At 36.6% G+C, this 27307-nt stretch overlaps 2 protein-coding genes and 1 long non-coding RNA gene across 4 annotated transcripts in view; 1 reads left to right on the top strand and 2 right to left on the bottom strand.

Moving 5' to 3' along the window:
- Positions 1 to 729: 729 nt before the first annotated feature.
- LOC133838764 (uncharacterized) lies at positions 730 to 1795 on the bottom strand. The gene is made up of 3 exons (XR_009893990.1): positions 1678 to 1795; positions 1505 to 1616; positions 730 to 1348 (listed from the first exon to the last, which is right to left on the bottom strand). It is a non-coding gene; the product is annotated as an uncharacterized LOC133838764 (long non-coding RNA).
- Positions 1796 to 15532: 13737 nt separating this feature from the next.
- Positions 15533 to 25092, bottom strand: LOC133837475 (putative inorganic phosphate cotransporter). Of its 2 annotated transcripts, none has more exons than XM_062268252.1 (4): positions 24977 to 25092; positions 18007 to 18205; positions 17814 to 17950; positions 15533 to 16998 (listed from the first exon to the last, which is right to left on the bottom strand). In XM_062268252.1, exons 2-4 carry the CDS (start codon positions 18083 to 18085, stop codon positions 15718 to 15720), a joined length of 1497 nt encoding a protein of 498 aa, XP_062124236.1. In that variant the 5' UTR covers positions 18086 to 18205; positions 24977 to 25092; the 3' UTR covers positions 15533 to 15717. The 2 variants fall into 2 exon arrangements, with proteins under 2 accessions (XP_062124236.1, XP_062124235.1); XM_062268251.1 differs by lacking the exon at positions 24977 to 25092 and adding an exon at positions 20629 to 20887.
- Positions 22358 to 27307, top strand: part of LOC133837474 (polypyrimidine tract-binding protein 1) — a 166688-nt gene continuing 161738 nt past the window's right edge. The window contains 1 exon segment of the mRNA XM_062268250.1: positions 22358 to 23026. The gene's annotated coding sequence lies outside the window, so the exon portion shown is untranslated.

Genomic DNA, 27307 nt, shown 5'->3' with positions numbered 1-27307 from the left:
AGCCGAAATATAATAAACGAATTTGATGGATTCTTTTATAAATGTACTAAAAACTTTTATTCAGGAATTCGATGATTTGTTTTATCATGAATGTATTCAAAACTTTTATATTCTTCTGCTCTTTTTTCGGTTCATCTCTCTTTGCTCAGCTTGTACATTTTAAATATAAAATAAAAGTGTGCTTTAACCACCTCGAGACAAGGCATAACTATTTTTATGTGCATACTTAATGGGTTTCGACAGTGCCTGCTAATGAATATGTTACATTCACACATGTTGTGAGTGAAGGGTAAAAATAGGATATTTGGCCAGCGAGCATATAAATAAATAAGAGAAGCATAAACACAAAGGTATGCAAAAGGTTCAGAGTGCCTTTTGGGCATCCAGCATCGGGAGGCTGCTTGTTGCTGTGTTGGCACACATGTCGTATGCTTAATATGCCCTTCGCATTGAAATGCAAGCACTTAATTATTTTTTATTCGCTTTATAATGATTTTCATTTCGTTTGGTTTGGTTTGCTTCGGTTTGGTTTGGCGCTGTGCACGCAAATAGTTTCTGGGCGGTTTTTAAAAGTTTCACCGCCTGTTTGTTTGCATTGGTAATGAGTTTACTTTGGCTGTAAGTTGCGCAAACAGAGCGCGGCAAGCGGCAACGACAAGGCGACGGCTGCAAAGGGGTGAAGGAAGGGGAAGGGAAGCTGCCCCTCAAAGCTAAGCCCGCAAAACGTCGGGGGCAAAAACTTGTGCATTAAACTTTCGTTTTATTGTAAACTTCTGTCAACAAAAATCTTTCTGCCCGCAAAAATATGTGTGCGTCCGGATGTTGTGCACATGCGTTTGCTTTGCCGCATATGTTTTTAGTTTTCGGTTATTTCGGCAAATTGCTTTGCCCTCTGCTGTCACGCTCTAACTTTGATAAATATACAATTTTTAATTAGTATCAAAAAAATTAAAAAATGCTAGCGCAAATATGAGCCTGGGACTCGACTTCAACAACTGCAACAACAAACATACAATTTTTTTTTATGACTGAACATAAAAGTCAGCAGAATTTTCAACTGTTTGTTTTTACGGTTGAGCACTTTAAAATGCGCTTTAAAAGCCAAATAAATCACAGTCTCCACAACAGAAGTCAACTGTTATTCTTCGCTTATCAAAAGGTTTTCATCACTACGTTTCAGTTTTGCTTCGGCCAGCAAAAATATCATGAGCTGTGCTGTCGATAAGCTACTTTCCGCCTTACCTTCAGCTGCAGATAAACATCAACATCAGCATCAGCATCGAAAGTCACATAAATTATTTGGCCACTGTGCCAGCGGGTCAACAAATTCATTTGATGAATTTCAATTCTGAAAACAATATCAATTCATTAGTTTGCTGAGTGCAAAACCTAATGAGATTAGCAACGACCACTCAAAAATATTTCAAAACTCTCCCTCACTATGCAGAGTAGGGGAGAACACACACACTCACACGCATGCAAACACACACACACACATACACACCTATTCACAAAATTCAAAGAACTTCAAACAGGTCTCGGCCCCCTTAGCTTCTGGTCTGTGCCATGGGACTTAATGCATTACCTGAGCGAGCGCCCTTGGGTCAGAACGTTTGCTATAAAAAACAAAATCCGCCACTAAGTAGCGGTGCTTATTACATAATAGCTTTCACTCACCGTCGCAAAGAGAAACATAAATTTACGGTATAATAAGTAACCAAGCAAATTTTCAAATTCGATTATTTTATGACATTATTTCTAGGTATTATATTGATTCTGTATTTTTGTAAATTCTATATTTATTTGCAAAGCACTAATGCACAGTCTATTATATTTACACATACATATTTTCTAAAAATTGTACTGATTCGGAATTAAACATTATTGAAAACATTTTGAATTTAAATTGCTATTATTTTTGTTTGTAATTACATTGTTTATAATTTAACATGATGTTACTTTGATTTTTCTTAATCAACTATTTTTTTATAATTACATTTTTATTTACATATATTGTAATTGCTTTTATTATCCGTTCATCTTTATGCATTATACAACACATCAACTTAGTTACCGTTGCGCACTTCTCAACACTTAAATTATTCATTACGCATTATTACTCAACACCTAAAACAGGAATTATCGAAAGAAGGAAATCGATAAGAAACGTAACTTCTGAGTGATCGCCGGTAAAAAAATAAGAAAACTTATTACATTATTAAATTCTAAGGGTCGTTTTTTCCATCTTTTAGTCGTCTTATTAGTATAAACTGACTTAGAAGAAAAATTTTGTTTCTTTAATGTTGCAATAGCGCTATATACATATATGTTGTTCCTAAATATAATACACTGCGTAAATACATCGAAATATTAACATTCCTTAATATGCTCCAGAAATTATATTAATATACATATGTATGTAGATTGCAATTAGTTACAATTCTTTCATTTTTTTTAAACTACACAATACTTTTGATTTGTTCCTAAAACAATTAGTGAGTATTAATTAGATTTGTTAATATTTTTGATAATATTTAATATGAAATGGCGTTCAATTCGCTTGCCTATAGCCTTGCTATAATTTAAATATTTTCCACTACTATCAATGATTAGTCTTTCATAAAAAAATATGCGCTTTCTAATTCTATGACCCCACAAATTATGTGCAAATCAAGTGCTTCACGCCCACAGTGCTTCGATTTGTGTCATGTTGTCAAATCTACCCAAACTCAATGCCTCCCGCCCACAACTGCTGTGGCTATTTTGTTTTGGTCATAATAATGCTGGTAGTTGGAAGTAGTAGCAAAGTCTGTTTATGTGTTGGCAGCATTTTAGGTAAATTAAAAAATAACATTATTATTATTGGAGTGTGTGTGGGTCAGTCATCTTGGGCATGTTAATATTTATTTATTTTTATTTTGAAGAATGACAAATTTTGAAGCAAGCTTGTAAATTACTAAAAAAAAAAAGAAAATGATTTATAGGGGGCGCAATTTGTGTAATAGCTTTGGCCCTTGGCCAAGTGTCAATAAGCCAAATAGCTTAGACGACGTTGTGTCCAATCAGAGGCAGGACACACTGTACTCTCGACCTCTACATACATATCATTATCAATGGTAATTGTTGACAATGGAGCAGTAAGAACCTGCAAACTGTTGTTGTGCGTTGATCTGACACTGACAAAGCAAATGTCAAATTAATTTGATGCTTTACTTACACTCGAACACCTTTCGACCAGATGTGACCCCCAACCCCTCCCTCCCCACTCCACACTCCTGCCTAACCGATGACCACCGCAAAACTTCAAAGCGAACCCGAATGCTAGAATGTGAGCGAAGGAGCGGAGGAAAGGTGAAGTCAGGCAACGGTGGCTGGACACCTGGCATGCTGCCTGTCAATTTCATTTATGTTTTCAATCGATTGTGCCCGACGATAGCAACGACAGCCACGCCCCCCTCTTCACATAGACGTACACATATACGCATCCAATATTGGTTAGATTTTTGACAGCTCAAATTGAATTTGCCTTTGCTCTGTGCCTGCTTTCACCACTATTCCATCTGGCCTGTCCGTGTCCGTGTCCTTTTGGCAGTCAGTCCAACACATCGCATTGAGGCTGCACAAAGTGAAATTTTGTTTGCTTGACCAACTCCTCCTTCCCTCCCGTCCTGCTAGCTAGCTAGCTGTCTGTCACGGTGTGAACACATTTGGCTTTTGTTTATTGTACAACGACAGTCACACGATGATTTGTCTAATTTTTTGATCGATTGTTTATCTCGTGTTTGCCCGGCGTCAACATCTTGACTGCCAGCCACACAGCACAGCACAGCACAGCACACCGAACCACACCGCACACAAAGCATATTTGTCACCTGACTTGTATCTTGACATGATTGGCTCAAGACCAATCCAAGGCATTTATTTGCTTATATTTATTGTTTGCTTAGCTTCCGTCGTCGACGACTGTTTGACAATTGTTGTGACCGTTGTTGTGTGACGACTGTAAATCGCACGGAGCAATCGGTATTCATCACGAAAGTTATTCTTGCGATACGGTTTTGGAAATGCGGCCGCAAAGCGTTGCATTAGCTGCTTTGCCTTGTTTCGCACTATCTCCACAACCATTTGATTTTTCGACTCAGGGTTGACAAAGCGACACAACTTCCCAATGGACTCCACAGCCTCGGGATTGCGTACGAGCATCAGCTGACTTTGGGGCATCTCGAGTAACTCTGCAAACGCCTGCAATGCAATATTATAGTTTTGACTTGTCTTTGTGAGAGAGCTGCGCAGTTTGTTGATCTCTGCAATGAATTGCGGCTCCACCGACAAAGTGTCGCGTTGCTGTAGCATTTGGAGCAGCAAACGCTGATCATCATAGATGGGGAAAGTGTTAAGCTGACGTTCGGTGTAATAAATCGCATTTGCGAATGCTTCATAGCTGGAATTTTCTTTGGTGATAAACAGTTTTTTTGTTCGCATCGTTATACAGCCAAATATTCTTGTAAAGCACATCACATTTCTCCTCTGGGAGAATGTATTCGACGCGTGCCACGGTTTTGTTGACTCTGCCGATCAGTTTGGCGGGCCAGGCTATATGACCACGTGACTTGGCAAACACAATGTCACCCACTTTGAGTTCATCTAAAAAAGAGCAAATAAAGCAAACTAATTAGAATTGAAAATAATATTAAATATTTATGATGCCTTCGATCTATATCTATCTATATATATAAAAGAAATTCTATAAAGTTTGACCACTTATAAATCAAGAACGGCAGAACAGATTTGAGTGAAAATTGGTAGGGAGGTAGCTTAGAGCTAGGAGACTGCTTTAGGATATATTATATATAGATGTACATAAGAAAATAAGAACAAAGTTTAAGTTTTTCGAAGTCACTTCAATCAGTAAATAAAATGTAGATCATCTCGTATGTTTATCATCATTAAGACTCTCGAATTATTTACGGTTAACATACAGAATATTACTGATATAATTACCACATTGAAAAATATCTAATAAAAAATTTTCTTTTCTTTGCAGCTTAATTTGATACTTTTGTAAACGGTAAGTTTTGCATGCTGCTTAAAAAGACTTTCAATGAATTTTTTGTTCAATCAGTTGTTTGGCACACAGTTTGTTAAAAGTAGCTTCAACGCCTTCATTAGCATTTATTAAATAGCTGTCTCTGCTCGAATTAAATTGCTTTAAATGTCGCTTTAGTTAAGTGCTTGTTTATATTGTCATAGCTGAAGAAGAAGGAGAGCGCCACGTTGACCAAATGGCCGTGCAACATGTGGCTGCTGTTGCTTTGGGTTTGGAGTGTTGTGTGCTTCTAATTTGATTTATATTTATAAAGCCGGAATCATTTGCTTTCGATTGCCGTAATAATAAAGCGTCGTTACATTTAAATAATGACCGGATGGCCGACGACAAGAAACGAAACGATGAGAAGGACGATGAGTAGCGTCGCCAGCATCGTCATCGTCGTCGTTGTCGTCGTCATCATCGTCGACGTCTGGTAATGGCTATGAAAATTCAATTATAACCCAGCCGCAGCATGATGGCCACAGCGTTTGGATGGCTTGGCCATTCGTTTCAGAGTGGCAGTTGCTGCCACTCGAAGAAGAAAGCAGCAGCAGAAGTAGTAGTAGAAGAAGAAGGCACATAAAACACGTTGCAAGATTAATTGTGCACGCTGTCGTACATTACGACGCGCATACGCCGTGTTGTACATGTGTAAATAAGAGAACACTGAAAGGCCTCACAACATTGTCGACTGCTTCTGCCGCTGCTGCTGCGACTGCTTTTTTGGTCATCATATTTAATTCAAGCATAAATTTTTGCACGCATATAAAAAAGGACGCGAAGCGAGGCGAGTTGAAGTGAGGTGTGAGACGGGCCTGAGAAATAAAAAGAATTAATACGTTTCGGTTAATTTATGTGGGCCGAGGACGAGGACGCGCCACGGATGGCGCCCATGAAAAATTACCCAGCTCTTGCCACGTTCAACGTCCAACGTCCAACGTGAACCAATGAGCCACAAACGGCCGTGACGAACGCACACCCCCACAAACCTCCCGCATCGTCAACCTCAACCTCATCTCAATCTGAATCCCCATTTGGCATGTCCATGTTCATAACCATTACTATGGCTGACGATGCCAGGCGAACAACAACAACACTCCGCGTGCTTTTGTCTCGTCACCCTTTTTGGGCCACCATTTGGCTGCCTTTTGTTATTGCACTGGTCATGGGTAATTACGGACGTGTGCGCATGTGTTGGCATCGCAGCCATCGCGCCATCGCCTTCTCCCAATGTCCACTGGCCACCTGCCATTGTTATACACGTCGTACCTCGTCCCTTTTGGGCTTCCCCTCTTTCAACCCTGCTGCATTTTAATTTGTCATAATTTTGCTCGTTCGCTGGCTAATTAGCTAGTCAGCAGAGCCCTTCCGCTCTCTCTCTCTCTCTTTCGCATCCTTCACTTTACTTACCAGCTGGCGTCGCTTGGGCCATTTGGGATGCTTTTCACAATTCACTCGACGCTCGTCCTTCGATCAGCTACTGAGATTAAATGTTGAGCAGAACTTGTTTCGGTATCGTCTTCTTAATCCAAATGCGATCAACTGCAATGTTATGGAAATTTAATACAATTCTCAACAGTCTTAATGTTTATGTCACAGCATCGAATTACATTTGTTTTCTTGGCGTCAAGCTATCAATTTTTATTGTCGTTGACAATCGATATGCTTACTTTTCTCTTATTGTAGTGATCAAAACAACACTTAAAGTGATTCTTTAATAAACGTCTTCCTCTTTGATTATTTAAAAATGATTATTTATACAACCCATACAATTTAAGTGGAGCTTAATTAGTGAAGCATGTGCTTTTTGCGCAAAACTTGTTGCCAAACTTCACTTCAATTACCAAAACCAGGGTTACATAATCATCAGCGTGCAATTCTTACAGTTTCTAATAAAATATCGATAATTGATAATTGCAAGCAATTAATAAATCGCCAAAAATCTAATTTTAAATATACAAGCATTATTATATTTTATTATATTACTTATTCTAAATTATATATAATTTATTATATTATTGTTCTAAATTTGAATGATCAGGTTAAGCGTTCTTCTGTGAAGCGAAAGTAAGTTACATATGCCTATCGATAACAGAAAATGTCGATGACTAAAAGCTGATTTGATTCTATGCATAGCTGTGCAATAAATTTATTTGAATCAAAATACATATTCAGACAAAATATGACCAAAATATGAAGATCAGATGTATTAGTTTTCAAATAAGAATAATAATTAGTAATTTAATAATAACTGAAGTTTAATTTGAAGTTCTTCATGAATCCAGAAGCAAACCTAAGTGATTTCTTCTTTAACAGTGAATTAAAGTTTAATTCCAATTCGTTATAGTTAAATGCTACTTACCCGCTGCAGTTGAGTAAATTAAAAGATATGTATGTAACTTTAATGAGTGTTTTGTGTTTAATTTTGGAGCAGTTGATCCTGCTCTGCTCCTGAACTGCTCGATTAGCTAGTTTAGTTTGTGTGTGCATTGCAGTTGATGAGCTATTAGCATCATTTTGGCATTCCATGAAAACTTGACTGTGCACACACATCAGCATCAGCAAATCAGAGAATGAGAGAGAGTGAATGCGGAACTAGGAAACCATAATCTTGATGCCTCATCACTTCCGGCCGGCACATTCAACACTTGCCACTACCGACTTAATTTTTCAGCCAATAAACGAAGCAACCGACAACACACACAACACACTCACGAACACAACAAATAAACTCAGTCCCAAGAAGAGCTGAAACCACATAAATCAATGTCTGAAGGAACCGAACAACCCACAATAAACCGGAGTCGACTCAACTCAACTCAACTAGACATGGGTTGGCTTTGGCCATGCCCAAATGCCATTTCCATTTCCCATTCTCTGTTACCCATTCCCATTGGCAATTCCATTTTCATTTTCACATCCACACATAGCCCGGCAATGGCATGCAGTGACAGAAATTGCAAAATATTTGATTTGTGCTTATTTAATTTGAAATCTTCTACACGAATGCGAAACCCAGAGTCAGGGGCAGAGACAGAGACACAGGCAGATGAAGAGACAGTGCCACAGGCAATGGAGTGGAGTGGAGTCAAAGTTAAACCCAAAACCGCACGCCACACATATGTCATATATATATGGTGTGTGTGTGTGGTGGGTGGATGAGTGGGTTGGAGGCAGAGTTTTGCACTGATTTAGATGGATGACACCGACACTGGATTGCTGAATGCTGCTCGGATGCTCGAATGCCGTAGCTGGAGCTGGAGCTAAGATTGCCATGCCTAAGGCGCAACATGCAGCTCTTCAAGTGCGTTGTGCAGTTTTCAAGTGCTGTCAGCTGCACTTAGACTGCATCACAATTCGTGCTGATGAATTTTTGGGGCACAAAGAGAGAGAGAGAGTCACAGAGAGAGAGGGAGAAGTGCAGCACGATTAGCTACCACGATGCTGTTGAGCACAAGGATGAGGTACAAGGCATTGCTATGCCGTTTCATGTTCAATTAGTGCACAGCACACACACACACACACACACACACGAACAGCTCTGGACTCTCTCTCTCTTCATATAAAATGCCTGCGAGTCTAATTAATTACGATGCGGCAGCAACAACGGGCAGCAGCAGCAACGGTATCTTGCAGCGTTCTCCGTTTGTGGTTTCCTACTGTACTTGTCCACTTGACCAATCCATTCAGCACTCCCCCCGCCGTCGCTTCCCCACGCTAAAAGGCCATCAACAACATTATTATCAATGTCAAGCCGTTTGCAATTGAAGCTGTGCGGTTGCCGCGCTGCCATGTTGCAATGCCCAAAACCCAAACTAATGACAAAATATGTTGATGCCCCCCATCCAAATGGATTTTGGTTAGCGGCGCAATATTAGCGATATGACATCCCATAACAACTATCCATAATCAGCAGCTGGAATCCTGGCAAGCAGTTGCCACATCCTCTTGGATGTTGCATTGCAAATTTGATGTGGGGAAAACAGCGACGAGGAAAAAGTAGAAAATTGTTGTCAACAATTTGCATATTGAATTACATTCATTGTTGATGCTCGCTTGCGTTAAATCCTTCAACTACATATAGTACAATGCACCCCTCTCTCTCTCTCTCTCTCAGATCCTTGCTTACATTTTGTGTTGCCTTTGAGTGACGCTGACAATGCTGACAATGCCGCCAATTGGCAGCCGCCTCTCCATGCCACGCCAAATGGCAAATGTTATAAAATATTCAGTATTTTTTTCGAGTTCATGAATGCCACAAATATTCCTTTCATTTCAAACTCAAATAAAATTGGCAGAAAATTGCAGGCCTCAAAAAGGATGTGGCACAATTTTCCTGCCACTGATCAGTTTTCCTTGTTTATGTCAATGCTTGATATGTTGTTAAAATTTAACTAGACTTTACAAAAATATATATATACAACAATTTGCAATTTAAAACAAGAATTTCCTTTAAAACAATTTGTTTACTTGCCAGTAAAAAAGACAGTAAACTTAAACATGAGCATTAAAAAAATGTTTCGCAATTCGGCAAAAAAATATATTTTAATTAATATTTCTTGGTATAAAGTGATGGCAACTGTTTAATTGCTGCTGAGAAAGCACTTTTCACCTTGGTTCTTTTAATTATTACACATTGTTTGCGGTTGTTAAAAAGGCAGTGAAGAGTATGAAAAAATTGCGTATATATCAACATTAAAATCATATTAAATTAGCAATTTAATTTCAATAAAAATGATTGAATTTTTTAATTATATTATAATTCGAAATATGTTATTCAAAATTGTATTTATTGGCGAATGGAATTGGTTGTTTAAATCAATTATATATTGTAATTAATAAATTTGTAATTTATTTATATTTGTGTTTATAGAAAAATCGTTTTTAAAATGAAACTTTTCAAGAAGATTATAATAATTCATTACTTAACATTTAATTTATTTGAAACAATTATTTAATGTGAAATTTTCAATTCATTTTAATAAAATATGTACAATTTGTTTTAATTATAAATCTTAATATATTACATATTTGAAATTGAATTTTTTACTTCAATTACTTTTCAATTTCAAATAAATTATATTAAAATAAAAATACACATTTTTTCACTTTTTATGTAATTTTTAGTATAAAGTCATATGAACACTTTTCAATAAGATTATCATATTAAATTAATTTTTTAAAATTGCATTTATTTGAATTAACAACATAACATTAAAATATTTAGTTTCAATTTAATTTTAATAAAAACACTTGCACTTATTATTGTTTTAATTGTTATAGGAATTTAATTAGTATTAATATTTGTTTATAATAATTACATAAAATTTAAATTTAAATATAATTTAATTAAAAACATGCATTAGTACTTAAATTATTATAGTAAAATATTTTATGAAGTTTTGATAATCTTAAAATTCATTTACTTAATATTGAATTTTCAATTTATTTTCATTAAAATATGCACACTTTTCACCAAAAATGTATATTTGAAAATAAAATATAAAATCATTTTATAATTTATTGTAATTAAATCCAATTACTTTTATATATTTTTGTGAAATGCATATTTGCATTTAATTCAAAAGTGTTAAATTGACTGGAGCATGTCAAACGAATTTCTTCAATTGACTATTTAGAAATTAATTGAATCAAGTTAAGTTCATTTGAGAGGCAAGTCAGCTTAATGAGTTTAACATTTATGCAGTTTGCTTGGCAAATCGAATTAGGCCAAAGTTTTGTGCCCAAAGATGCTGTGAAGCATTTGTCGAGGAGTGTTGTTGGCCAAGTTGCTTGATGTGCATTTCTGGCCAATTGGCCAATAACGAAGCAGTTAAAACAATTAAAATTTCATTTACAACTTTTTCTGATTCACATTTCCGGTTCACGCCCCCCACACCCCCAAGATGACATTTTCACAGTTTGCCTTTTTGGTTTTTTGGTCAAAAACGTATTACAGTGATTTCATTTAAAAGTTTATACGAAGAGAGACAGACAGAAAGAGAGAGAGAGAGAAAGAGTTGCAGCAATTCAAGTTGAAGCACATGCAGTAAATGAAATTTTTTAACTTAATATAGAAAACGATTCTCATTGCCGGCTGAGATTTTCTTTTTTTGATTGGCAGCAGCAAAAGAGAGAGAGAGGGAGGAGGGGGGGGGGAGCTGTTGGCTGTGTTGGCCAAATTGCCAAGCATTTTTGGCATTTGTGTTTCATTTTACCTTTTTAGTCGCAGCCAGCACCACTTTTACCTTGGCATCGCCGTCGCCGTGTTGCAACTGTTGTTGCAGTGCAAACTTTTGAGCGCACATTAATTAGAAGCTGCCACGGTCGGCAAGCACGCGTCGTGCAGAGAGCGAGAGAGATGGAGAACCATCCAGCCAAAAAGTTGCATGCCCCCTTTCGAAAAAAAAAAGTGCAACATGTACGAGAGTGTGCCCCAAGTTCGTTTGAGTTGCGTTGCAGTTTGAATTCAAGTTAAAGTTAAAGTTCGCTACTGCTTCTGTTTCTTTTTTGGTAAGAGGCGATGCCCAAAGTTTATTTTTTTCCTGTTGTTGTTGGAGTGTTGGGGGCTTGCTTTTAATTAAGGCCGCCGACAGCGTCATGCACCCATGCACCATGCACCATGCAGCATGGCGGGGGCGTGGCAGAGAGTTGCATTATGCAGGCACTCGCAAACGTTCAACGCTGCCGTCAACAAGGTGTTAACATTTTAAAGTTCTCTTTAATTTTGTTAAAAGCATCGGCAAACATATGCCAGGCGAGGCGAGGTGGGGACAGAGGGTCGAGAGACTGCCGCCTCTGTCTGTTATAAATAACGCAATCTTCACGCACGTAACTCAAACGCCAGCTAATGGGGCGGCTGTTAGTGTGTGGCATTGGACGGGGGCATGGGGCACAGTGTCAGAGGGGCGGGGCGGGGTCGCAACACTGCGTCGCGTCTCATTTAGCGCACGTAACCAAATAATGACCCAAAATGATGGCGTTTAATTCAAATGAAGCTCGCAATGCTGCGGCTGCTGTTGCTGCTGCTGATGATGACCAACGCGAAGCGTTTACATAACGCCAAATAAAAAACGCATGTACATTACAAGCAAGCTTTTAGTCGACTGCGGAGTACCCTGTAAATGGGAGCTAAGGAAAATCTAATCAAAATGAAAAATTGTGTCTTATGTTATTACAGATGCAAAGTTAAAAACACAACAAATTAGGTTTCTTTTATTAACGTTAAAGATAAAAAAAACATTTCTTAACCTTTATTATTTTAGATTAATCAGCTTTAAGCAATTCGCTACGTTTTTCTACAGATTAACAAATTAAATTTAAGGCACATTGCCTTATAATGGAAACATTTTCATTTATATTTTTGGAAAATTTTTAAATTGCTTAAAATCCGTTTAATTTTATAAAAGAACATTTTTGTTTTATTTTCTTCAAAATCAAAGTGTGAATTGCACTTCAAATTATTTATAATTTCCAATTCTTCGCGATTGCTTTAAAACATATTTTTTTTTAATTTTACATATTTTTGTCATAATTTCTTATATACATATATGCACTTCTACGTGACTAAAAATTCTACAATATTTTTAAAGATTTTTAAAATTATTTTAAATTTAAATTTATAAATAAAACAATTGATTTTGTTTATTCATTTGATATAGTTTTAATAAATATTTATTATACATAATTTTGGCTTTGGCCCGACTAAATAATCTACATTAAGTTTATTAAACGTTTCAAATCAAAGAAATTTAATTTGTTTTATAAGTCACAATAAAACACTTTTCTATTATTTTAAATATTTTGCATATGTATTATTTTAAATATTTATTGATATTGTAATGTTTATATACCAATTGTAGGCCATGTCTTTTTGTACTATTTTTACAATAATCTTTCATCTTCATCGATCTTCTCTTTTCTTGGCATTGCTCCTCAATTAATTTTGCGGTCGGCCTAAAAGTATGCTACAATTTTTCGACACTTTAGTTATTTTGGGAATTCATCTACAGCCTGTAAATTACAGGGTATGCGGCGACACTGCGTGCGTTTTGTAAATAAAAAGAAATGAAATGAAATGTTTTATCAACGTGCCGAGCGCACTAAGCAGACAGACTGAGAGACAGAGAGAAAGAGATAGCGACATCTCTTGCCTGCTCGGCTGCCTGGCTGAGTGATGGGCTCTCTTTGACCACGTGTATTTGCTGCGAGGGCTGTTATTATCGCTTTCCCATCCCCATCATTCCCCGCCTCCCCATTCGAAAAGTACATCCACCTTTCCACTCATTTGATATTTGTTGTTGTAATTGTTTTGTTGTCGTAAATGCGGAGATAGATTGCAATTGCCACAGGCCATTACCAATGGAAATTACGACAACGAGCGTACGAAAACGAATACGAATACGAATACAAAACGAATGCGAATGCGATTGTGAGTATTGCGAGTACTCAGAGTCGTAGAGATAGATAGGATGGGGACTAGGTCCATTCTACACACTGGAAGCGCGCACAAATTTCTTGTCATTAAATTAAAAATAAACGACAATATTTTATGCGCCTATAAATATGCAACGCACCAAATGACCGCCTCCCCTCTCCACTGCTCATCCCCTTGCTGCTCTAACGGAAAGTGAGCAGCTGTTATTTTATTTTATTGTTGTTGTTGCTGTTTTAGTTATTGTCTCAGATTGTTTGTGAGCGAGCACAGCTTCAATACTCTATCATATAATATTCCTTAATTTGTCATGAATTTTGGAGCATCTAGATTCGATATCATAAGGAGAGAAAAATCCCCCTTTATTAATAATTATTTATCAAACTGAATTGCAATTAATAATTCTTGAAACATTGTTTAATAAGTCATGAATTATAAAGTAGATTATTTCTTTGGAAAATATGGAATATAGAATCGATTATGTTATTATTGGGAAAACATTCGTTTCCAACTTAATCATATAGTATATAATTATAGTTTTCTCTTCAGACATAAGAATAGTAATAATAAATAAATTGGAATTGGTTAAAGTTTTTGATATTACATAATAACTATTCTTATGTCTGAAGAAAAAGTTATAATTATATATTTTATGATTATGTTGGAAATCCATGATATATTATTGTATAATATAACATTGTTATACTTTATGAATACAATTAAAATCCTGGGGATAGCATATCCGAAAAACATTTTTGAAATAATTCCATTCTCGTGAAAAGTTAATAATCGAAAAGCTTTTCAAAGATAAAGAATAGTTTCCTTGAGTCTAAAGGAAAATAAAAAAATTCTTAATGCTTAATAATCTAAGAGAGTGTATTTTTCTAATTTAACCCGAAATTCCTTAAAATCCAGTATATTTACGGTATATTTGGAATATCCTAAAAAACAATTGCAAAAGTTTATCATTCTATAGTATAGTTAATAATCGAAAAGCTTCTTAAAAATAAAGAACAGTTTTCTTAAGTCTACAGAAAAATAAAAAATAAACTACAAAAATAAATAAATTGTTAATGCTCAATAATCTAAGATAGTGTACTTTTCTATTTTCAATTTTCACCTCAAAATTAAAATATGGCATATTTACGGTATTTTTGGTATATTTAAAAAAACCTTTGCCAAAGTTAATCGAAAACTCTGCTTCAAAGATAAAGAGCATTAAGACTTCCACTTTGTCCAAGCAAAATCAATTGTTTCGAGTCTTTTTTTATGTCTTCTTTATGCAAGCATCGTTAGAGTTGAAGTTGTTGCCACAGGAGGCAGAACAACGCAGGTGTGACCAGAGTAGAGATTGAGTGCCACTAAAATGAATGGCCGCCCAAGTGATTTGCCTAAGCCTCGTTGTCCTTGCTGTCCTTGCTTGTTGTTGTTGTTGTTGCTGTTGCTGCACTGCTTGCTGCCAGAGCTTAACGTGCTTACAGCATCTCAGTTTTCTCTCGTATATCTTGCAGATGCATAAATAAAATGCAAAACCATAAATTGTGATTAAAAACCTTGCAAAACATATATTTGTAGTCACTTGTGCAAAAGTATCTACGACTTCATAAATAAAAATAAAATATTTATATTCATTTGCCTAATGCTTACACTCAAAGAAAACATGCCAAGAAGTCTTCCCCACAAATCCTGTTAAATTCGAAATAAAACAAGGATTAAAACATTTTCTAAACACAAGTTTCTTATTTATTTTTCCGAGTATTGCGACAAAGCCAATATTTTATTAAGAATTTTACGCAAAATATTAAATACAATAGCAAAAGAAATTATTTTACTTAGTTCAATAAATAAAAAGGAAATTCAATAAATAATTGGCTTTGAATTTCAGCGAAAACAAGCCAAAGATTTATTTTCACAACAAGTTCAAAGTAAAGAAATAAATGTTTGTCGTTATTTTCTGAAAATATATTTTATTTAAAAAACGTTATTAATTAAATACTATTAGGAAACAGCATAACTTGAGCAACAAAAGGTGTTAGAGAAGTAAAAAAAGAATTGCAAAAAATGCAATCAAAAAAGTTGAATAAGTTGTTATTTGGCATTCAGTTCTTCGCAGCGTTAACTATATGATAAATCTGACCTAACTCACATTATAAACTAATGTATATTAAGTTAAATCGAACACACATATACAAATTTAATTAAGTATTTTATTTGCATTCGTATTGGCATTCGCATGGCCATCAATCTCTAGTTTGGCATCCTCAAAGTCCAACGATTCCCGCCTCGATTCGCTGTCATTCCATGGCTGCGTCTCCGCCGTGCCCCAAATGAGATAGACCACATTGCCACCAAAGAGCACAGTGGCCACAATGGTGAACACAACTTGCCACTCGCTGCGCTCCGTTTGATCTGTGACCAAAACGCCGACCACCAGCGGCGTCAGCATGGCCACCACATTGGTGAAGGTGCACAGAATCCCCGAGAGAATGCTCGCATGCACCGGCGATAGATCAATTGTGTTCAGTTCGCTGCCAATTGTCGCCGCACTGCTGACGCCCACACTGAGAGTGACCAGGGCCAAAGCCAGAGGCTTTTGTGTCTTGTCCACAAAGCCCAAGGCCAACATGATGGCTGCCGGTGTCCAGAGTGCAATGCTGTTGTACGTCTTGCGGAGCGCTGTCAGGCTGAGGCAACGGCGTCGCAGCAACAAGTCCGCAATCAACAGATACACATAACACATGCCCCACATCAGCAGAAAAGGCAGCGCCGAGAACAAAGCATTCTTCTGCATCTCCAGTCCCAGAACCCCGCTCAAATAAGCCGGCAACTCCGTCTGCATGGTGGCCAAGCCCCAAGTGTCCGCACAGCGGGCACAGAGCAGCGCATAGAAGGGCGGCGATGTGAAGATGCCTCGCCATGGAATTGCCAGGCGACGTTCTCGCCGAGCACATCGTTGATTGTCCCCGATGATGTAGAGCTTCTCCGCCTCGCCTATGCACGGCGCCTCGTTCGCTCGATTGGCGCCAAAGATCAGCCAGAGCAGACACCAGGTCAATGCCATGCCACCGGATACGTAACTGATCCCTGGCCAACCCCAGCCGGAGCTGGCCAACATCCCCGCTCCGTACATGGCCATCACATTGCCCCAATCGAAGCCGGTGTAGGCAAAGGCCCCAAGACGTGTTCGCTCCACGGCCGGTGCCCAATTGGCCAGATGCTGATGGATGCAGGGCCATGTGACGCCCTGGCACAGACCCTGCACAAACCGGATGCCACAATATGCTCGCCAGCTGGCCACGTAAATGCTTTGGGGTGTCCACAAGGTCAGCAGTGCCGAGCCGATGACGCCCCAGAAGAGCACGAGCTTGGCCCCGAATCGCTTGCAGAGGTAACCGCCGGGAAATTGCGTCAATGCGGAACCCCAATAGAAGCTCGAGAGGATGTACGATTTCTGTGGTTCCGTCCAGTTGTAGTGCTGTGGGAGAAGGGAAAGTAAGCGAGAGATATGGAGAAGGATTGAAAGGAATTAAAGGATTCTAAGGAACAAGAATTCTTAAAGTATTCAAAAAAGCGTTGTTCAAAAGAAAGGACTTAAAGGAATTATAGGATTTATAAGAACAAACACTAAATAATTTATATTTAAAAATGAAAAAGTATTCTTCAAAAATGAAATACAATTTTTAATATTACGTTCCTAAAGAAATATTCTTTAAATAAAACTGAAGTATTGAAAAAAGTGTTGCTAAAAAGAAAGAATTTTATAGATTCTTTAAAACACTAAATAGTTTATATTTAAAATGGAAAAGTATTTACGTTCCTAAAAAAATCGTCTTGAAATAAGTTATTAGGTTTTTCAAAATTCAAAATTAACTAGGATTTCCATCAATATGATTTTAAACCTTAACGATAAGATTTCCTTCTTTACCAGAAGAGGAATGAAATTCTTCATCTCAGAATTTTGCATTCTTTAAACAAATGAAAAATTATTTCAAATGTATTAAACAAGAACTTCGTAATTAAAACTTAAATTTGAAAATAACAATTCTAAGTTTGAAAAACAAATTTAAACGTTGCTGAGTTGAGAATGTTTTCCCATTCAATACCAGCATATAATAATCTTATTTCTAGAATTATGAATAAAGAATTTCATCTGAATTGTGGGCCTTGAGTAAAGAAATATGCTATTGCATCATTTTTAAACTTTTGCTATGCTTTGGTCTTGAGTCATAGTTACGTTTTAGAAAGTTAGCTTCTCGCTATGTAATTTATAGTGACAAAGAGTCGACTTACGGGTATCTCAGGATCAGAGGATGTGGCATTTGTCATGGCAACCACAGCCACGCCCACATTGAATTGCAGTATCGTGGTTACGACCAGGCCCAGAAAAAGCAGCAACGCCTGCAGGTGACGCAGGCCAAGGCGTGGCACTGAAATGCAAATCAGACACTCAACCGTTCGCATCACATCCCGACACCGAACTCACCTTGCTCTGGCTTCACATCCATATCAGCATCGACATCCGTGTTGTTCATAGACTTCGTCTCCTCCCTTTCTTTCTCCATCTCGTCCTCTTTCTGTACTGATTTGTCCTTGACAATAAATTTGCTGAATTCTTTAGTTGATTTGCTCTAGTCTTGTTAATTTGTAGTTAACCCGTGCTCATAATTTATTATGTGTTTGGTCTACAACAAAAAAAAAACACATTCAGAGTTTTTTGTTATAATTTTTGTTGTTGTCAGCCGCCTAATTGTATTTGTGAGCTACGTAATAATTATACTTCTGGGAATTATTTAAATTATAGTAAAAAAACATTCGTTGCCACTAGCGACAAAACTATCCAAATTCAGAAAATAGTGCGGAGCGTGAACGAATGTTTGATACTCTAAGAATAATTTTAATTAAAATTATTTTCAACTCTATACTAAATGTTTAATAAAATCGATTATATTCTTCAAGTCGGGAAAGTAATATGTCCTACTGAGAGCAACTTAATACCCAAAAAAAAAAAAAAAAATATTCCAAATTGTCTTTTATATATTTCCTTCTTAATTATTTTTGGTTTTTTTTGTGGAAAGAGTTTAGGGTCACAACTTTTTGTATAATTTATGCAAAAGTTCTGCTTCGCTTATTAGGCGATAGTCATGAAATTCTCAGAAACTTAAGCCTACATAAAAAGTGTCCGACTTTGGCAATTGTTTTCTCAAACGCTTTGATAACGATCTTGTAAATAAACTGTTCTACAAAAGAATAAATATTTGGAAAACTTTGGATTCATAAATAAATAAAAACATTAGACAATAACATTGAAAATGAAACCAATAAACTTTATTGAAATTATTTATCAATTTTAAGAAGAACTTTATAAAAATAATGAAATTAAAGTGAAAATTAATTAATTAATATAATTTAGGAAACGATCAAATCGCTACCATTTGTTTTGACTGCTGTTCTCTACTGATCAAAACAACTGTTGAACTCGATCAGTGAAAGATCACTAAAAAGATCAACGAGCTCAAATCGAAGTCGCAGCAATAAATTCCATATTCAGTTCTATGCAGTTTATTCATTATTATCATCCCGTTCTGATCATTTGTAATGCATTTTGTGAAACGATCATTGATCGTTAACAAAGCAGTTTACCATAATCAATCAAATTGCGCTTTTTGTTTTGTTAAGTACTATGCACAGTGTGCTGAGATTTATTTGAAATGTTCTGAACTTTAGTTATGTAGCAAAGTGTAAGTTGGAAGATTGAAGTGGAGATTTCCATTTGGTCAACGTCTGAAATGAAGTTTATTTGTTTGCTTTGCTTTGTTTGTTGTTTTGATTTCAGCAAAACAAAGCAAATCTCACAAAATACAATTCTACATGCGGCTGCTAAAAAGATACTTTCGCACACTCTCAGCATATAGAAACACCCACACATACACGTGAAGAAACGCAAACATTTGCAATCCAAACTAGCTATATTGTTCTATCTCTCTCTCTCTCTTTCTCACTTGATGTTTGGTATTTTTTCAATTGTTCTGAAAGCTGTCAATCGCATAAGATTTTCTGTCTGGGAGAGAGCGAGATGGTCGGATCTGGCGCTTACACAGCCTACTAATGCCGCAAGCACCAGCAGCAGAAGCAGCAGAAACAACAACAACGAGGCATGAAGACAACAAAATCGAATGCAATGCTGAAGCATATTTTTGGGGCCCATGCAAATATTTGCAAATTCGAATTTTTTGTTTACATTTTAGTGCAAATTTCGCAAATTACTCGCATTGCAGTCTGGCAACGCCCGCACATACAAATGCATGCTCGTTGCACTCACACCTTTCTCCCCTCAACACCCATCGTCCACCCACACAGCATCGCACAGTGCATCTCACAACCTCAACCTGGGGACCTCGTGCTGTGCACGAAATGTGTTCACTTTTTTTTGTTGCTGCACATTTAATTTAAGTAAATCTCTCACATGTGCCGCTGCTGCAGCTTCTGCTGCAGCACATTTTTGCAGTGGCGTCGCTGCAACAGCAGGGGATTTTCGGGGTATATTGAAATCAATTGGACATTCATTGATGAGTATTTCCTAAATACAATTTTGGTATATTTAAAAAATATACCTCGAAATGTGAAATCAAAACACTAATAATCGATAATCACATTAATCGATAAGCGTAAATTTGGCAATTGGTATGCAAAAGCTGCAACAATGTAAGTTGTAGGTGCCCCCTGTAGATGACGCCACTGTCGCAACTAGTCTTAATACAATGTCTAGCGGTTCGTTTTGTTTTATTAAAAACAAATAGACAAATACACACTCGACAAGCACACACACTTCAGCACACAGACACACACACATATATATATTTCGTCCAATATATTAATGCATTTTCTTTCTGTCATTTTAATTTAAACTATCTGACGAATTTTTGTGAGAATTTTCGAAAAGTTTATAAGGTCGAACGAGTAAACATTGCGAATTCGAAAATATATATTGCAAACACTTATACACTCACACTCACACACATATACATTTATTTTCATTTGCAGAGCACAATTACAATGTTGTTTGGATATGAATAATGAATGAAGAAGAGCTTTAAATGCTAGTTACCCAATATCCAACTGAACTTTGGACTCTCCTTCAGAATGCGTGCTCGTTTTTTTTTATATATTTTTATTTCTAATTTGTTTTTTTTTTCGAAATCGGTTCGCACAACAGTTTTTCTATAAATATCAAATTTTAGTAGTAGTTTCTCGTTTGTTGTTTTATTTGGTTTCGTTCTATTTTTTTATATTTTGTTGCCCCGTTTTCCGTTTAATCGTTTAGCGCGTTCGCTTTTCACTGGCGTTTTGTTCAACTGCGCTTTGTTTATTTAAATAACAACTTTTAGAAATTGGCTGCCAGTTGGCAATTTAATTCTTGCTTAATGAAGTCTTGCCTTAAATTATTATTACCATTGCCACGTGTGAGTGGCAGCTGCCATTCTATGTGACTATCACAATTGGAATGGAGCATGTGGAAATCTGAACTTTATTGGATGCCGACGCTGCCCTGTTTAAATGAGCGATGTGGCAATTTCTAAGCAGCGATTTTATTAATCATCAAATTTTTGCACTATTTTTATAGGGTATTATCAGCTTAGACTCATATAATGCTTTGTGAAACAGTCACATGTTTTCTCTATTAAAAATAATTGCATTAATGACATATATAGATTTTAATAGATACTGATGTTTAATAATAAATTAAAAATAAAAGTCGCAACGATCAGCATTTTTCAAATTGTAACGTTTCTCCAGTTGCTCTTAGTGAAAAGCTGCCTGCTACAGCGGCGTGTGGATCAGCTGATCACTTAACATGCAGTATTTCTGTGGAATTTGAATAATTACGGCAATTAAATATTTTTCAGTAATATGTCACATTTAATGATAAATAAATTACATCATTCTTAATCCAATGCAGCCGTCATACGCTTTTTAAAATCGGAATGGGCTCCAAATTAATTTGAACATTAACGGACGCTATAACAGCTGTCTGTTAAAAGCAGCAACAGCTGAGCGCTAACAGAATTCAGTCATGTTAAGCAGCTCGACTGGTTCACAGCTGAACAGTGTCGCTCTGCAATCGGTTCGTTTGCGATCGCTAGATCATTAATTCTCTCCGTATTTACTGTTCATTAACAACACATTTGTTGTACGTACACATGTGTGTGCGTGTGCGGACGGCGAAACATATTCAAATTTTTTGGGTACTTGCGACTGCTCAACAAATTTTTAGACTGCGTATGCCGAAACAACATCGTGCGTGAAGTGTAATTGTTGATTGATCAACAGAAACATACAAAGAGCGGCAATTGCATACTGCAAAAACCAAATAACACAAATATATGCATATTATTTTATTGTTGTGCCGACAACGAAACCAATACGACGTCGCCCCGCTCAAAAGAAGACGCGCTAGCAAACAAACAAATTTGCGGCCGTCATCTCGTCTAGTGTACGTGTGTGCCTTAGTGTGTGTTCTTTGCATGTGTGTGTGCGTGTACCCGTTGCGTGTGATTCAATTGTTTAAGCAAATAGCAACAACAACAACAACCGCCAGTGGGCAATTGTATATGTTTAACCATTTAATTGAAGTAACAAAAATAAAAATAAAAGTATATAAATCATACAATCAAACAACAAGAGCAACAGGTTCAAGCAACTTAAAAAATTGCACCAAAAAAGCGCCAAATAATAATACATAGCGTGACGACAATAATAATAAAGAAAAACATATTTATACAAATTTGTTTAATTTGCTTTTGATGTCAAAATTCGGTTTCGTTTTTCATCAAAGTTTTTGACATATAAAATTATTGTGTTGTGCTTTGTTTCGTTTTGCCTCGCGTTCTTTCTGTTTCTTTCTGTGTTTCGCTTTAAGCTTTTCGGCATCCTTTTCCCATACAATTTCGCGCGTGTTTTTGTTGTACTATCAAGTAACCTTCGGTGGTCACACTCGATCGTTCGCGCGTGCTTTACGTTGTCCTTAAGAGTACGGTCACACTCGTCGTCGTCGTCGTCTCTTTGTCTGTCTGCCGTCGGTCTTTTGAAAGTGAAGAAAAGTGAACACGCGCGCGATTTCCCCACCTCCTTGTATCTGTCTGACCTTTTCTTTCTTCGTGTTTCGCATTTTTGGCATTCTTATTGCATTCCACGTGCGTCTCGTGTTTTTCGAATATCGTATGCTTTTAGTATCAAATGTAATTCGTTTGCTAATCCTTGTGCAATTTGTTCTGTGCATTTCCTTTCCCCTCTCCCCAAATCCTAGTTATTCATTGTAAAATTATCTACGTTGCGTCTTTTATGAACGTGTCTAAAAATTCAAGTGAATAAATTGCAGCAACAACAACAACAATAAACAACAAAAGTCAAACCAAGCTCAAGTTCAACAATTTATCGCTATCGATATCAACAACTACAACAACAACTACATCAAATAGCAACAACAACATTTGTCCCGCTGTTTTGTAAGTCTGCTTGCATGCATTTTTAAGTTATTTTTTATTTCACTTTTGTTATTAATACATTATTTTCTTGAAATTGTTTCACTTATTTCGCCTTCTGTTGTACATATCTTCACATACACACACACGCTCATATGTACATACATTATTTACCTGTTGCGCCTTGTCTTTGTTTCATATCCGTCTGTCCCCTTCGCACTTACTACACAGCCTATTTGTACGTTCATTGTCAACGGTTATTTCATGATTGCGCTTTGCTGTTTCCACTCGGCAACTAAATCTTTGAGTGGAGTGTGCCAAGTTAGTGGCAAAATTACGTACTTTATGAAGCATAAATACAGAAAGACGTTTATGCAATTGTTTACTATGTGCAATTAAAATAATAGAATACCTTTCCTCAAACAAAAATCAATCGTTAATATTTTTAAGCCAATAAGAAACATTAAGCAAATCAACTGATGCCTTTAAAACTATAAACTTGAAATGTGCAATTCATTAATGTGACAGATTTACAGTCAATAAAATACATTTGCCATGTAAACGCAAATTTGGATAAGATACTGTAATTATTTTATTTCAAGCATCTACAACTGAGTAAACAAATTCGATCTTCTCCTGTATCTTAATTTTCGATTATTATCTTCATGAATTTCATGTACCGGGTACTTGGCTGTTGATCACTTCCGACTGTAGTCTTTTTATTTTGCCCCTTTCAGTTTCTGTTCGTGTACATTCGAGCATCTGAGTATATGTACATATGTATGCTTGTGTGTATTCCTTATTGTAAAAGCCACCACCACTACTTAATTTGGGGTTACCTCACTTTTGCTTCTCCTTCACGTCACTTCACCTCACTTCGCTCAACCTCAGATCATCTTTGATCGTAATTTGGTTGCTTCTTTGCGCCCTGTTTTTTTGGCTCCCTCTCTTTCTCTCAATGCTTTAACTTGACTGACTCTTCTGTTTGCATAATTTCGCTGACTCATTTGCACGTTGAGAATGTTCATAACTTTTATACTTCAACTCTTCTTTTTTTGGTACGAGGTGTGCGTGAGTCTAGCTCTTGTTTTTGTTTCTCATTCACATTGAGTTTTTTTTTTTTGACCACACGCATACTAAACATTGTGTAGGGACTTCATGTTATTGTTGACTGTGAATCTGACCTTTAATAAGCGATTTTAGAGACACCTTTTTCAGGGTCAAGCGTCTGTTTAATTTGTATCATAAAGTTGTCTGAATGTTTCAGAAAATACAACAATATACATATACATATATGTGTACATATATGAATGTGTGTTAATGAATAGATTGGGGTTTCCAATTGGACTACTGACGTAATTGAAATTCTATGAAATCCTATGCGCAATTTTGTGCTTTATTTATCAAATCGTTTGAGTTTCATTTCTTTTGACTTATTTATATTATTAATTTTTGCTTCAAATTTAAGAGCCATAATCTATGTTCTTATTGAAAATATTAAAAATTGTACTTTCTAAAATACAATAAATTTATCGCAATTAAAAAGATTTCATTGCGATGTCTCTGATAGGCGGTAATTGGTGATAGTGTGTGTAGCTCTGATAACAGTGGGAATCACTACAACGTGGGGTTACCATCAATGATAAAATTTGGCGGTTTTTCGAGTGCACCTAACCTTACTTCTGAATTAAATAATCAAACTGCAATTATGTCATATTTAGCTCAACTCATAATATATTTGTTAGACATAAAACAAACATTTATCAACTCTTTAACTAACTTAACAAAACCCAAACCAAAACTTTTGATGCATTTATGTGCAACATTTACGACTCATTCAGACTAACTAAGGTAAAACCCCAAATGCAGCTGCATTTCCCGGCTATAACAAGAACGAAACCAACAACAATAACAATAACAAAAACAACAACAACAAGAACAGCAATAGCAATAGCAATAGTAACGTCAACTTACATGCGACAGCGACGCGTAATTTGCAAACAAAAAGTCATTAAAATATCAAATTAGCGTCTGGCGTTGAGATTTAGTCAAGTTTCCGAATGATGTTGACGCCAGTTGTGACTCGATGACTGTTAACGTCTACAAACAACTGAGAATGACTGGATATATGTACATTATAGTGTGTATGGTTGCTTTCGTGCCAGCCAGAAGAAAAAACTGAAAGCATTGCGAAATGTGGCACCCGCATAAGCTCTCAACAATTTGCTGATTAGAAGCAAAGCAAAGCAAAGCCCAGCCAATGCCCAGCCCGTCTTTTCGTCTTTTCGTCTAGCCAGCACTTATTAGTCCACATGTATGTGCTTTACGAATTGGTATCGTGACACGACACGACATGCGTGTTTTTTTGAAATTGTAGTCTGGTAAATTTTTTAATTGGTTCAAAGGTTCTTAAATCATATGTCTTGTAGATTTGATTATAGTCAAGCAATGTAATAATAACTAGAAATGATTTCCTTTTTGACATAGAAGTTTAAACAGTTATTAATGCTGTGTTTTAAAGCTGTAGCAATATTATATCTCTTATTTATATTTTACTTTTCTGAATGTAAAATTCTGATATGGGAAAATGTCTAATTGGTTTAAAGTTTCATAGATCATATGTCTACTAAGTTTGATTATAGTCAAACTTTGTTAAAATATCTAGAAATAAAACTTGCAAAATAGGATTAACAATTTTTTTTTTTATTTTAAAGTTAAAAAGTTCCATCTCTAATTTTAATAGTTTACTTTTCTGAATGGAAAATTCTAGTTAGTTCGGTACAAATAGAAGAATGAAAAGGGAATTTTTGTAAACTTTGTATGCTGAAATTCTAGCGTGTGCTTCGAAGTTTCAAGTATGTGTCATCTCTAGTCGTGTAGTGTGCTCTTCAACTTCGGAAATACTATCATTTCGTAGCGCTTATCGGAAACAAAAAAAAGCCGATAACACAATTTACATGCGACATATTCAGTGTGTGGTTTCATTGTCTAGGCAGGCGGAGTGACGAAACTGAGAGGGACGAGCGGCGGTGTGACGGAGGCGGTGCATTAGTAGTTAATTGAAATTTCGCGATAAAATAACAGAAAGAAACACGTTTTATTTTTGTTACCTGCACACTAGCACACTGACTGACGACTGACTGTGGTTGTTGTTTCTGAGTCAGCTGGGTTGAAGGAACTCACTCGATGCCGGTTGCAATTAGTATTAAAAAGTACCGAATTTGCTACCAGTTTAGGATTTGTTCCACTGAACAGAGGAGGAGCAACAATGTGAGCGGACAACAACAACAGTGACAGCAATACAGCAACAATACATTGTTGTAGTAGCAATCAAATCATTAAAAGTTAATTTATGATGGCTTTAAAAATTGCGCTGCGCTTTGCTCCGAAAAACTCGAAAAACTGTTTAAAGCTTCAGTGACTTATCGGCACAACGATCTTTCTTATAATGCGGCCACACATCACATCACATCTCTATCTCTTGCTCTATATTTGGTCACACACACACACACATACACTTTGGAGACCCCAAAAAATGTTGTATCTGTATCTGTATCTGTATCTGAGCAAAGTTCTGTACGCTTGCGCGGCGTCGACGATGTCGAAGCTTTGACTTACCCTTCACCAGTTATACACGAATGCGAACGCGTTTAATAAATTATCAAGTTGAATGCCCAGTTTCGAAATTTGACCTTGAGCACAAATTTCGGTACTCTGGAGACTAAATATGACTGTGTGTGTTGTGTGTGTGTGCACACATACATACATCAGCACATATATATCGTTTATATCTGTGTGTGTTTGCTTAGCAATCTCTCTTCAGCTGTAGTTTCTTTGAGCTCTGATGCGTTACGAATGTCGCCCGGCTACAGTCGGCTGCTCTCCCATCATGACTATATGACATGGAAGTGGGAACTACTCTTTCCGTCGTTCTCCAGAAAGTGCGTAAGTCTTCTTTGCTTTGCTTAATTAGCGCAACCATACAAATTAACTAACGCACATGCGTAACTCAGACGGATACAACGTTCAGATTGTTTGCCTCTGAATATGATTAATGTTTTCTTATTCTTTCGCTGTTTTTTTTGTGGCGTGATTGTTAGGCGCTTTGAACTTGGCTCTAATGTTTGAAATAAATTGCTCTTCGTAGGCTTGTTGCTTTGCTCGTCAATTGTAAACCGGTTGAGCTCATGTATTTGGCCATCAAAATTAATGATAGAGCGGGCGAAAGAGAGGGGAGAGAGTGCGAGAAATAGTTAATGACAGAGAGGCACCTAAAGGGAGCCTTGATTGAGCCTAAGACCTACA

The sequence above is a fragment of the Drosophila sulfurigaster genome, chromosome 2R (assembly GCF_023558435.1).
Source record: "Drosophila sulfurigaster albostrigata strain 15112-1811.04 chromosome 2R, ASM2355843v2, whole genome shotgun sequence".
Taxonomy (NCBI): domain Eukaryota; kingdom Metazoa; phylum Arthropoda; class Insecta; order Diptera; family Drosophilidae; genus Drosophila; species Drosophila sulfurigaster.
This window is presented reverse-complemented; position numbering and strand designations above follow the sequence as displayed.

Coding starts and splice junctions, on each gene's coding strand:
- LOC133837475 (XM_062268252.1), bottom strand. CDS start 18,085: ATGGAGAAAGAAAGGGAGGAGACGAAGTCTATGAACAACACGGATGTC. Junction 17,951..18,006: donor GGATGTGAAGCCAGAGCAAG/GTGAGTTCGGTG, acceptor TTTGCATTTCAG/TGCCACGCCTTGGCCTGCGT. Junction 16,999..17,813: donor CCTCTGATCCTGAGATACCC/GTAAGTCGACTC, acceptor CTTCTCCCACAG/CACTACAACTGGACGGAACC.